We start from the raw sequence: 11,493 nt of genomic DNA, 5'->3' as shown, positions 1-11,493 counted from the left end.
ATCCAAAACACCTAAATTCAAACTGTAAGACAACAAGAAAACAAGAACAACATCAAAAAAGACATTTTTATTTATACTGCAGGAACTACAAGAATTACAGACAGTGACTGACAACAGAGACTTTGAATTCAAGGGAAATCGTCATCATCTTCAGCCATTTCTTTGGCAAGCTCAAGATCTTGTTTTTCTCTTTCTCTTTGTTCCTGTTGAAAAAAGAGTAATGCATGTAAACTTCAAAACTTCTGTTCACAGGAACATTCAACATTGTCCTTGTTTCTAATAACCTTTTCATACTTTGAGACCTTATCAATAAATTTTTGAGTAACATACAAGAATAAATATAACAGAATACTTACCAACACCCAAAGTAATAACTTTGGGGTTTTATAGAAAAAAAACTTACATTCAGGATTGAAGGCTAATGAGATTCATGCATCTTATTATAAGCATCACAAAGTGTCCTTTTCATTTAGCTTCATATTTGACAGAAAATATGTGTGTTTTGGTGATATTTTACAGAGTTCTTATCAATCTCAGCAATTATCAAAAATAGCACGCATCTCATTAGTGTGCAATTCTGGACATACCTCATTTGTTACTCTAGTCAGTCTCAAACAAAATCAAGAAATTTTTGGTGAAAAACAGGCTTTTACAATCTCTGATGAGAATCAAAGTATTCATGCCATGCCTATATCTTCAGTGCATGCTTATGTCAAACCATGTGTCACTTGCAGTGCAGAAAGACAAAATAAGAACCTCCTTGACAGTCGTTTATCTGTTGTCATATTCAATGCTGTCCTTATAAAATATATAAAAATATAAAATTTTATTGTACACTCCTTAAAAGGTTTTTCTGTGAACAATATAATACATGAGGTGAGATAAGTACAAAGTACACTAGTTATATATTATGTATGAAGTACACTAACTTTCTGTTAAAAAAAAATAGAAAGGAAGAAAAATAAAAGAAATAAGAAAAATTTAATTTAAGAACTCGCTGAGAAGCTTTGTCTTCAGAGTTTTCTTAAAATTTAGATGACTCTTGCATAGTTTTAAGTCTTTGTCTAAAAAGTTCCATAGTTTTACTATTCTGTAATAAAAAGATCTCTGACCAGCAGTGGTTTTGTACGGGGGGATATTCAGTTGTTGTGAGTTTCTTGTGGTTCTGCTTGATATTTGTTGCCTTTTGACAAATTGTGATGTCAGATAGGTCGGGGTGCAGCCCATCATGCACTTAAAAGCGAAAACAGCGTCTTGGAGGTAAAGCTGCTTTTTTACAGGAAGCCACCTCAAATTCTTGAGTGATGGAGTTACATGCTCAAATTTATACAGGGTGTATGTACCACTAATTATCTGAGCAGCGAAGTTCTGAACGAGTTGAAGTTTTTGCACATTACAAGCAGTGGTACTGGACCATACAGTAGAGCAATAGTACAACTTACTGAAAACGATAGACTATGAGTAGTCCCTCTTTCGCTTAGTCCGTCGTGCGTGACGCGAAAGAAATTCGCGAGGAAAAAATGTCCACGCGAAATCCTGGGGGCCAGGATTTCGTGCGGCCATTTTTTTCTCGTGATTTTCTTTCGCGTCACGCATGACGGACTAAGCGAAAGAGGGACTACTCGTAGTCTATGAAAACGAGTGCGTTGATGACAGTCACTAATAGGCCAGAGTTAAATGCGTGCTTTGCTCGATTAATCTGGGCTAATTTACTCATACAGGATGAAACTGTCGCTAAAATGTGGTTGTCAAATGACAGAGTGGGGTCCTTGGTTTAAACACAAGTCTGAAAGCTTTTTGAAATGATCACTGAACATATACTAAGTTGGCTTTATGTGATTTCAGAGCTGAAACTTGTTTCCATTCAGTTCTTGATGTTGCTTATGCAATTTTGTCAGCATGAGCAATATTGACTTCCTGCAAGAAGTAGACACCTTCTGGCAAAATCGGGTGTATCTCCCCAGGGGAAGAAAAATGACAGCAACAGTACAGTACCTCTAGTGACTCCAAATTCTTGCTGTAGGACTTGGGTGGAAATCGCATGGCCTGGATTCAAAAAAAAAAAAAAAGAAAAAAGAAAAAAAGCAACATCAAATAATTTTTCCATTATTTTGTCTTCTTTAATTTATTTCAGACAGTACCTGGCTTGCCATGGTACCATATTATACGTTATTTTATACTGAACAGCAAGACAACAAAACATATTTATATATACATGAATCAATTCACTTGTTTTTGCTCTCATTAGCTGCATGTGTTATTGTTGGACATACCCTGACAGACTGATTATAAAGATCCAGGCAGAAGCTAACTCTCTGATGAAAGGCCCCTTGTGGCTCATTAGTGGAATAGATGTCCACATTTTCCTGAAGTGAGAAGACACGAATTTACATATTATCATGCTCAATAACTGCCGCTGTTTGACAACCCACTCAAAATAAAACTTCTGCCCAATGTAAGATAATAACAACTGGTACAAGTGTAAACGTTTTCTTGCATTAACGGTCTCTGCCATTTGTGGACCTAATTGTCAAAGAATCCCTGAGAGAAATGAGAAGCACCTCTTGAGAGGATGGAAACTTACTTTCGAGCACTACGATATTCACGTGAGAAAAGTCTTGCTCAAAATCAACTACGAAAATTGCTACTAGAAATGCTTCCTTTATGCTAATGTACACTGAAGCATGTGTTAGCAGTGAAGGATGGAGAAAGAATTCCATACCTTAGACTGTACATGACCTTTCTCATGATCTATTGTAGCATCAATGACACCATCACGAATTGCCTGGAAAGAAGACCATCATTTAAACTGGTTAAGCCCACTGTAAACACCCTACTAACCTACAGTCTCTAGAAATCAAAACACAAAGTAACCACCAGCCAAAACTAGTTGCTATTGCTTGCTCTTTGTTGACTTGGATGTTTACAGAAAACCAACAAAAATATCTACTGGTTATTGACACAATGTATTGCTTGCTACCTTGGCAACAATAAATTCAGCATCTTCAGGACTGTCCAACTGAAGCTTCTGTGCAATGTCAGTTAGAGAGATACGTGAATATGACAGGTTGATCATCCGAACTCCAGCTTTAATCACATTGTGCCGCAACCTGATAATCAATATCAAACAATCCTAATTAATATTATTCTCCATAAACAGCACACTGATGATTAAGACAAATGAAGAAAACAAACATGATGTCATGAACAAGCAAGATATTAACCTGATAATGAGTGTATATGTTTTCTCAGAAAGAAACTTCTCCTTGAACTTGTCTATTACTTGGTTAAAAAGCTTCAAGTCTCCATTCAGCACAGCTGTAAAGAGAAAGATATTTTAATGAAAAAAATAATGTATAACAAGTTAAAATACACAGAGTTCAGATATCAAATATATAAAATTTTGTTATATACATGCAATATACATGAAATTAAAGTTATTTCACCGTCTGGCCATGGTTTAATTTCTTGAATACCGGTATGTGTTTATTTTATTTGACTCTAATTTTAAGTACATGTAGCTGTATGCATTGATGAACAAGGCAATTAGAAAAAATATTCTCCTGCCCCTTTGTTATGTAATACATGTACAGCATTTCTGTTTCTCCCCACCCAAAGTGTACCTCATGAGCACAATCTTCATACACTCTGACAAGGGGAGACAAAAATCACTTTAGATAACATGACATACATAATACATTTTACTTAGTAAGGATTACTATCAATATTTACAATCCCAAAGATTACTATACCTGGTTGTAGACAGAAACTCTAAAGGTGTATTCCAGAAAATGGAGAAGTCTGACAGCTCTTCAGTGCCAGAAATTATCAATGGGTACTAAGATTACTGCTGTTCCCCCTCCCCACTCCCCTCTCCCCTAGACTTTGTGTAGTCTCTGTTGAGCACAACTGTTAATAAATTGAGAGAAAAAAGAAGCCACATGAAATCTCCCCCAGGATCTTGTACAGTCATTTTTTTCTCACCATGTTCTTTCATGTCACCAACAACAGAGTAAGCAAGAGAGGGACTACTTGTAGTCTACCCCTTCCTGGATGGAATGCACTCTTCACTCTTACAGATTACAGTGTACCATCCCATATTTTGTGAGGTTGCTGGGTGGGGAGAGGCACTGCAATAGCAGGATTATTGTTTTTGTTTTTCCAAAGAACACAACACAAGAGCAATGGCAGGACTTGAATTATCAATCTCCAATTATTAAGTACAGTGTATTAAACATTAGACTACCGAACAAATAACGCTGGGCTCTAAATGTCACAATATTTAAAATTGTTTTTTCTGATGAAAAAATTACTTTTAAATTGAAGGGAACATCAAAATAATGGGTTTCTAACATAGAGAAACACCAAAGGAGTTAACTGAAAATAACATTAAACATGGATGATGACAAAAGAACAATTTGAAAAAAATTGCCAATGTCTTCAAGCTGCTCTGTCCATGACACAACTCCTGTAAAATTTGATTAATACTTATCCACAATGATACTAATGTCTCTGAAAGTGTTTGAACCAAATATGAGATGAACACCAGTCTTGGATTAAGTTTATCTGCCTTCTTTAAATCAATTTTTAAAATACAACAGTAAGTATACGAAAGAAGAAGCTCCATTACTGAATACTGTAATAACATTGGATGTCTTGATAAAAATTAATTTAATATCATTATGATAAGATTATTATGTGTTTAGTCAACTGTAACAAGAAAAACATTCAATCCCTTGGTTAATTTTTGTTATAGTAATTGGGTGCCAGATTAAACTCACCTTGAGTAAGCTGGAAGTATGGAACAAGAGTTTTTCTAAGGAATGGTTCCCTGAAAGTGGCTCTGTCAGGTATTTCACCAAGAAGCAGTTGAACCACAATAGCAAACTTTTGTGCCTAAAAAGAAGATCCACAACAGCAGTTAACATTTTCAAGTTGTAGAACTTTCTTACTAACAAAGAGGCCTAATATAAAGAATAGCTGAAAAGGAACAGAAATGTCACAATCAAGGGCTGAGCAGCCTACTGTAGAAATCAAATGGGTTTGGCTCAAATATGCAGTAAATTGAAAGCTAGCAAAAATTACATTCAAAATAGTTTACTGTTGACCACAAGAGAAAAGCAGTTTTAAGAAAAAAAAGCCCAACATTAAACACTAGTATTTGCAACTGCAATTCTGAAAGGACATAATGACAAGGAAGTACTGAGGAAAGCTTATTTCAAACAGTCACAAGTTAAAGAAATGACGAAAGATCAAAAGTCAAAAACAATGTTTTTATGTCTGTGCACTTAAGCAGGTAACAAGACAGCAGTAAAAAGTAATGCTTGGGTTTTACAAATTACCTAAGATGTAAATTAATGTATTTTAGGTTGCACTATGTTTTTCATTGTGCTTTGCCTTTGTTGAGAGTACAATTATGTCAATTGGACATCAGATAATTGTGCCTGTAAGTGATTACACCACAAGTGCAGTCCTTTTGTAACAAATAAGTTATATAAACAAGAAGCAGTTGATCCAGAAAGGCACTGAGAGCATGTGTGTACATTGTAAGAAAAAATATTTTCAAGAAACACAAAGAACAAAGCACGTCTGTTTGTGGAATATACTTACAGTTTGCTTGAATCCATAACCAGAATGTTGTGGAGCCTTTCTTATTGCCTGCAGGAGGTTTTTATGAGCCTCGGAGTAGTCCAGTTGAATAGCTTTGATAATACCTATAGAGAGGCAAGGAGCCACAGTTGTAAACCAATGGCCACCACTATAAATGAATGGCTTGGTGCAAGACTGACGTAAGTGACTTTTTCGGGTGAAATTTTTTTTTCTTCAAAAGTGCCTGAATTTTTGCATGTGCTTTTCAATTTAGTAGTAAAACATTCCCCTGTATTTTTTTTGGCTGTTTTGCGTTTTGTTTCTGAGAAAAACAAGGACAAAATATCGAAGCGTGCACAATGAACATGGGTCTGTTTGTTTCTCACTGCCTGACCAACCCAGCTCCCAATCCTGCTGCTATTTTTTGGGTGTTCCTAAGTTTATTATGCCATATACATAGATCTTCAAGTGACAATTAAATCAGCCCTTACAAAATGTCTTCAAATGCACAATTATCAGATTCACAAGTTTGCTCATAGAGCACTTTTTGACCTTCTGCTGGGCTTGCTTCTAGTTCTAGATCTTGAGAAAGCATCATCAGGACAGGAAATTCTTACCATGGAGTAGCCAAGTGTAGTTAAGGAAACTTTTTCTCTGAGTTTTTCACTCAAATTTCTAAGCATTTTGGTACATATATTTCAGGCTCAATTAACTCAAACACTCAGATCTGGGTATCATTAGAAAGCTCTTTTCTCCTGCACAACTTGAGTAGAAGGGATGACTTTATTACCTGTAACAGACCCATTTTCAGTGAATCAGTATGAGCATGAATCGACAATTACTGTAAATGCCCAAAATGCACACTTGCTCGCAAATGTACACAACGCTGGTGCATATGATCCACCATATTATGTGGGAATAATACCAGCTAGTTTTGTTTAACTTGCCATAAATGCTTAGTGAACTGACCTGTATAATAAAGAAATCTTGCCCATTCATTTGTGCTTGCTGACTCTGGGAAGGATGACTTGGAAACAAGCTTCTCTGCCTACATTCAAAGAGTTAGAAAAACAAAATAAGAACACAGTATATTTTTAGACAGCCCTTTAGCCAGATGGGTGTCTGGTCTTTGGATCTTTTTGTGGTTGAATTACATGTAACATAGTCAAGTAACATTTCACGACATAGTTGTGATGTTTCAAATTGTTACTGTGAAATTCTGGTGTTCACAGCTTACAGAGTTTCATACTCACTCACTGAGCAACTTACTCAAAGGACTGGTCTTAAAACTCATTATTTTTATAAACACTGAGAGCAGGGTACGAGTGTCAGATACAGTAACCTTTTAATGCTGCAAGTTGCTTGACTTACTGTACCTGATCAAACAAGTTTAGATGAAGGTAATTTCTTAGGAGAAGATTCAAAAGAATGGCCTACAAGAAAGAAAGAAAAAACAAACAAACATTACAAGCCAACATGCAGTTCCAAAGTATAACAATAACACCTCTTAAGAAAAAGTTGTGTTCCAGGCTTATTGGCAAAGGCTTCACTCATCACCAACAAAAACCTTGATCTTGCAGATTAATAATTACTGTCAAGTAGTGATCATTTGGTAAATTTTATGTACATTAATGTAAGTTCAAAATGACTGTGAAGTACAATCTAATATCCAAGTAAACCTAGGTGGTTTTTCTTTTGTTGATTTGTAGTCTTGTGTTCGCTCCTGATATAAACACTTACCTGTCCTTGATCATCATGTCTCAGAGTGGCTGTCCTAAGTCTGGCGAGTAAAAAACTGTGACAAGAAATTGAAAAGCACATCCATGTAAATTTGCCATCTATACATCATGATGTACACTGTGCCAGTCATAATGACCATTGAAAAGAAGTAAGTTAAGAGATCCTTACAGCACAAAATTTAATCAAGCAATTGAGAACTACCACTGACCGTAATAATAATACCTTTTGGCATTGTCATGTATGCTTTTACATGCACTTTTCTCTAGACTAGGACAAGCTTTCTCAAAAAAGCTGCACAGACATCTGTAACAGTGGGCATTCTTAGCCTGTTGTGTTAGCCCCCTGTGATTGCATCATCATCTTTCTCCCTAATTTACAATGAATGTCACATAACAAGCTTCACTCAGATTCCACCTTCATCATGGATTTTACTTCTTAGTTTACCTTCTGATCTCATTTAGTCTGTCAACCAGTTCATAAGCACGGGAATGGTAGAAGTAACATTTGGCCAGTAGAGGGTCTAACGTCCTTCTGTTGTGTCCTAAAGATCGTTGCATTAGCAATTCAGAACATTGAACTGCCTAAAAAGGAAAAATTACTGTCATTGGTTGTAGTGCAAATATAACATATAAAAAACCAAGAGCATTAAGGCACAGTTTTGATTACCAGGCTTCTTCAAATAGTAAAAGAATTGAGCTTGAGAGGACATGATAAAATAGGCACTGAATCAAGTCACTTAAACGATTTATTCAAGGAGAGTGAACAGGTCCAATGCAAGCAATGTTAATAAATTGTTGTCTAAAAGTAGCTTTCTTTGACAGCCAACAGTGGTTTGTCTCACATATCCACTGAGTGCAGCTATCAATGGTACTGGTCATTAGTCACCAACAGTGAAAACATAGTAACAGACTTTCAGTATTGCATGTACATAATGTGCTGTAAAAACAGATCAGCATTGATGTGTGGCTCATGCAGTATCCTGTTGTATACAGTGTGCTTCTCACATCAGTGTAGGCCTGTGTGGCCATATTAAAGGCTATCAATGTAAATTATGTAATTGTGCATGTACTGCTGTTTGTTGGACAAACGGACACCAACTGGTAAAAATACTATAAAGGTTAAAATCAAAATGTTGAACTTACCTCATTGTAACACTCTGTATCAATGAGATGAATCAGAACTAACAAGTGAAAATAGAATTCAACTTCTGGTAGTGTGGCAGCAGCTACCAGCCTAGCACTGCGTGGTCTGAATGGTGTCCCAGGTTCTGATTCCATTGGCTACAATCATAAAATCAATAAATGCACTCAGATTCCTGTCTGATCCAAAGGGTGTGTGGAACTTACCAACACAACTTTTATTGCTCCAATATAATAAACTACACTCTAGTCATAATCCATAAAATGCATGTATGAAAGTATCATAACCAAAAAAGAAAACAAAACCTTTTCAATGCCCTGAGATTACAAACATCTACAATGTTATAATTATGATAATATATAGATTTAGCCAAGCCTAAAAGCAGAGCTCCGCTATAGTTTCATTTCAAGGCTGTACTGAATAAAAGCTCTGATCAATGTATACTTAGAACCAGATCTTGAGACCCAGGACAATCACTTACAGTATTAAGAAGTGATTCACTCAAGAAAAACAGCATCGTCACATTTAAAAAGAACAACATTGGTCGTACGATATTATAAGGTATTCATGTTTTTTTTTTTACATGTACTTGTGGAAATGTATTTTACTGAATGCTGAAGAGCACCAACCTCATCCAGAAAAGCCAACAAGCCATCTCTTGCAACAGATGCTGTAAATGAAATTACAAAACAGGAACATCACTACATGTATGAGCATGCTTAGGTTCAAAAGCTTGTACTCTGCAAGTAAGGATACATGTAAATATAGCAAACGTTCATTACTCATTACTCAATGAAGTTAGAGTCCTGGCCAGGGTCAACAAACCTCTCAGTGCTCAGGAGTATAAATTAATTAAACACCAGGGTTAACCCTAGGTAGAGTAGTATCCCATTCAAGGATGAGTAGAAATATCCTGCATCCTTTAATACCACAAAAAACAGAGTAAAGTGAAGGCCATATGGGCCAGTAGGCTCAACTGCAGACTTAAGGTCATACCACTGAAATAGAACCTGCACTGAGATTTTTGTGAAACTTTGCCTATTGATTGTTTATATTACAGGAACTTAAATTTTGAAATAAAAATGACGGGTCCCCATGTTCGTTTATGAGCAACAGCACCTTGTTTATACCCAATAAATCCTTATAATAGCACCATGATTGTAGTCACGATTGCTTGCTAAATTCACGTTTCCGACGATTGTTTTTTGTTCTACACTGAGAATTGGTCCATATTTAGTTTACACAGAGAAATTTCCTACTCAATTCAAAACAACAGAAAAAAATGATAGGTCACCATACTCGTTTGCAAGAAAATGACAATTTACCTCTATGGCGAAGCCCAGCTGTAAAGAAAAAGCCGCCTTTTTTAATGCACGCACTAATTACGCGTGAAATTATGCACAGTAGGGATGCACAATGCAATACTGGGGAATGACCTTAAGCTCTTAATCCCTCTTAAGGATAACTGTAATTTTAGTTTTTTACAAAATCTTGCTTGAAGATTGTCTCATTCACTACCTGTGACAAGATTTTTCAACATAATTTGCTGAACAGTGCTGTTTTGGGGGAGGATGACCTGCATTATGTGCAACATCAATAATGTAAACTTATTTATATGTGTTTTTGTCTAATTAATGTTGCAGTTCCTAGGGAGTAATGCTTTAATTATCCCGACAAACACAAGCAACAAACACGCGTTCTATGGCGTAAAGGGGGGAACACTGCTCCGCAATCGGCGTGACAGACGAACTTCCATTGCGTGACCAAATGCCAAACTTATCTCCCCAGCGGTTAATTCTGCACTGGATCGGACAAGTCGGCGAGGCCAAAAGCTTGCGCGTCCTAGTAGCGTAACTCTAAACGGCACTACGAGCTGAAAGGGAAGGGAGGGACAGGGGAGGGAAGGGGAAGCAACCTCTGAGCAGAGTCCCCGTGCTTGAGACTCAGATGCTCAAGGAAAGCGCTGGCAATGTAAAACTACTTGAACTCCTTGTGGCTCAAGAACATGTGGAATCCTTGCACATGCGCAGATCTAAATGCTGCTGACCACAAAGACAAGACCTGTGCTCCTTTTTGTCAACTCCATTAAATTGCATTTTAACTGCATTTAAACTGAAAATAACCATTAGCCAGGGTCATTTTGTCACTTTCCTGTATCTATTCTTGAACATTTTTGTACTTACAATTTGGAAAGAAGCCACAAATGAGCTTCCTGAGGATTGGGTGAGTTAGCTTCCTCCTTGTGGTTGGGATAGACCTCAAAACACGAGTTAAATGCCGAGGTTCTTTAGATGAGACTGACTTATCTATGGACTTCACCTGGTCTTTTAGGTCTACAAATAAATAAATCAATCAACAAATAGGGACTTATAATGAAAGATGATTCATGTAGTACCTACATTGAATTGATGATGAGAAATATGTATTGAAAGCATTCAAAAGTGACATTTCAATGCCAATACATGTACGTCTTTTGGACATGTTTTTGAAAAGGATCAGCTCTTTGCCCCTGAGAACTTTAGTTGCTGTGAGTGCCCAGCTGTCACTGTGTGTCATCAAATCTCACCGTCAAATTCAGTCACTGAATTCAAGCCGTTATTAAAATAAGCTTATAACCCTAACTTGTGCTTCTAGATCTAAATCAAATTGGACTGAATGTAATTACGCTTACATGTGTATTAAAATAGTAAAAGCAAGGTTATAAGTGAATATTCCACCAACTTTTCTAGACTAATGTTTGATTATTCATAAGTCTTACTTAAGCTTTAAGGTTTTTTCTTTTATCTCGGGCCTTGAACATTTGGCATACCTTCTAAAACAAGTCTCTCTTTTTCTTCTTTGGAAACTTCAGCTTGTGGCTCCTCTGTCTCCGCGGTATCGTTCTGTTTGGATGCCTCTTTCATTTCTACGTCTTGTTTCGCCATTTTTAGTTCTTTATCATCCCAAAAAGATAATTATCTTTTGATTTTTTTCTTCTCTAAAGCACGTTCTCATGCGACGTCCGCCATGACAATGCACAGAAAA

The 11,493-nt window shown here is 36.5% G+C and overlaps 1 protein-coding gene across 1 annotated transcript; it reads right to left on the bottom strand.

Annotated features, from left to right (window-relative positions):
- Nucleotides 1-48: 48 nt before the first annotated feature.
- LOC145486642 (26S proteasome non-ATPase regulatory subunit 3-like) lies at nt 49-11,486 on the bottom strand. Its single transcript, XM_081465342.1, has 16 exons — nt 11,279-11,486; nt 10,653-10,802; nt 9,099-9,139; nt 8,472-8,609; nt 7,774-7,910; nt 7,330-7,384; nt 6,966-7,022; nt 6,559-6,637; nt 5,611-5,714; nt 4,782-4,896; nt 3,225-3,318; nt 2,981-3,110; nt 2,723-2,785; nt 2,274-2,366; nt 1,996-2,046; nt 49-203 (listed from the first exon to the last, which is right to left on the bottom strand). Exons 1-16 carry the CDS (start codon nt 11,391-11,393, stop codon nt 129-131), a joined length of 1,497 nt encoding a protein of 498 aa, XP_081321468.1. The 5' UTR covers nt 11,394-11,486; the 3' UTR covers nt 49-128.
- Nucleotides 11,487-11,493: the final 7 nt, after the last annotated feature.

The sequence above is a fragment of the Orbicella franksi genome, chromosome 5 (genome assembly GCF_964199315.1).
Source record: "Orbicella franksi chromosome 5, jaOrbFran1.1, whole genome shotgun sequence".
NCBI lineage: Eukaryota > Metazoa > Cnidaria > Anthozoa > Scleractinia > Merulinidae > Orbicella > Orbicella franksi.
Note: the sequence above shows the minus strand (reverse complement) of the source record. Positions and strands in the feature narration are given on the sequence as shown.

Bases quoted from the DNA above. Each gene is read 5' to 3' on its own strand.
- LOC145486642 (XM_081465342.1), bottom strand. From the start codon at position 11,393: ATGGCGAAACAAGACGTAGAAATGAAAGAGGCATCCAAACAGAACGAT. The intron at 8,610-9,098 runs GTTGGTGCTCTT...TTATGATTGTAG, and splicing joins TGTTGGCTTTTCTGGATGAG to CCAATGGAATCAGAACCTGG. The intron at 6,638-6,965 runs GTACAGTAAGTC...CTTTGAATGTAG, and splicing joins ATCTAAACTTGTTTGATCAG to GCAGAGAAGCTTGTTTCCAA.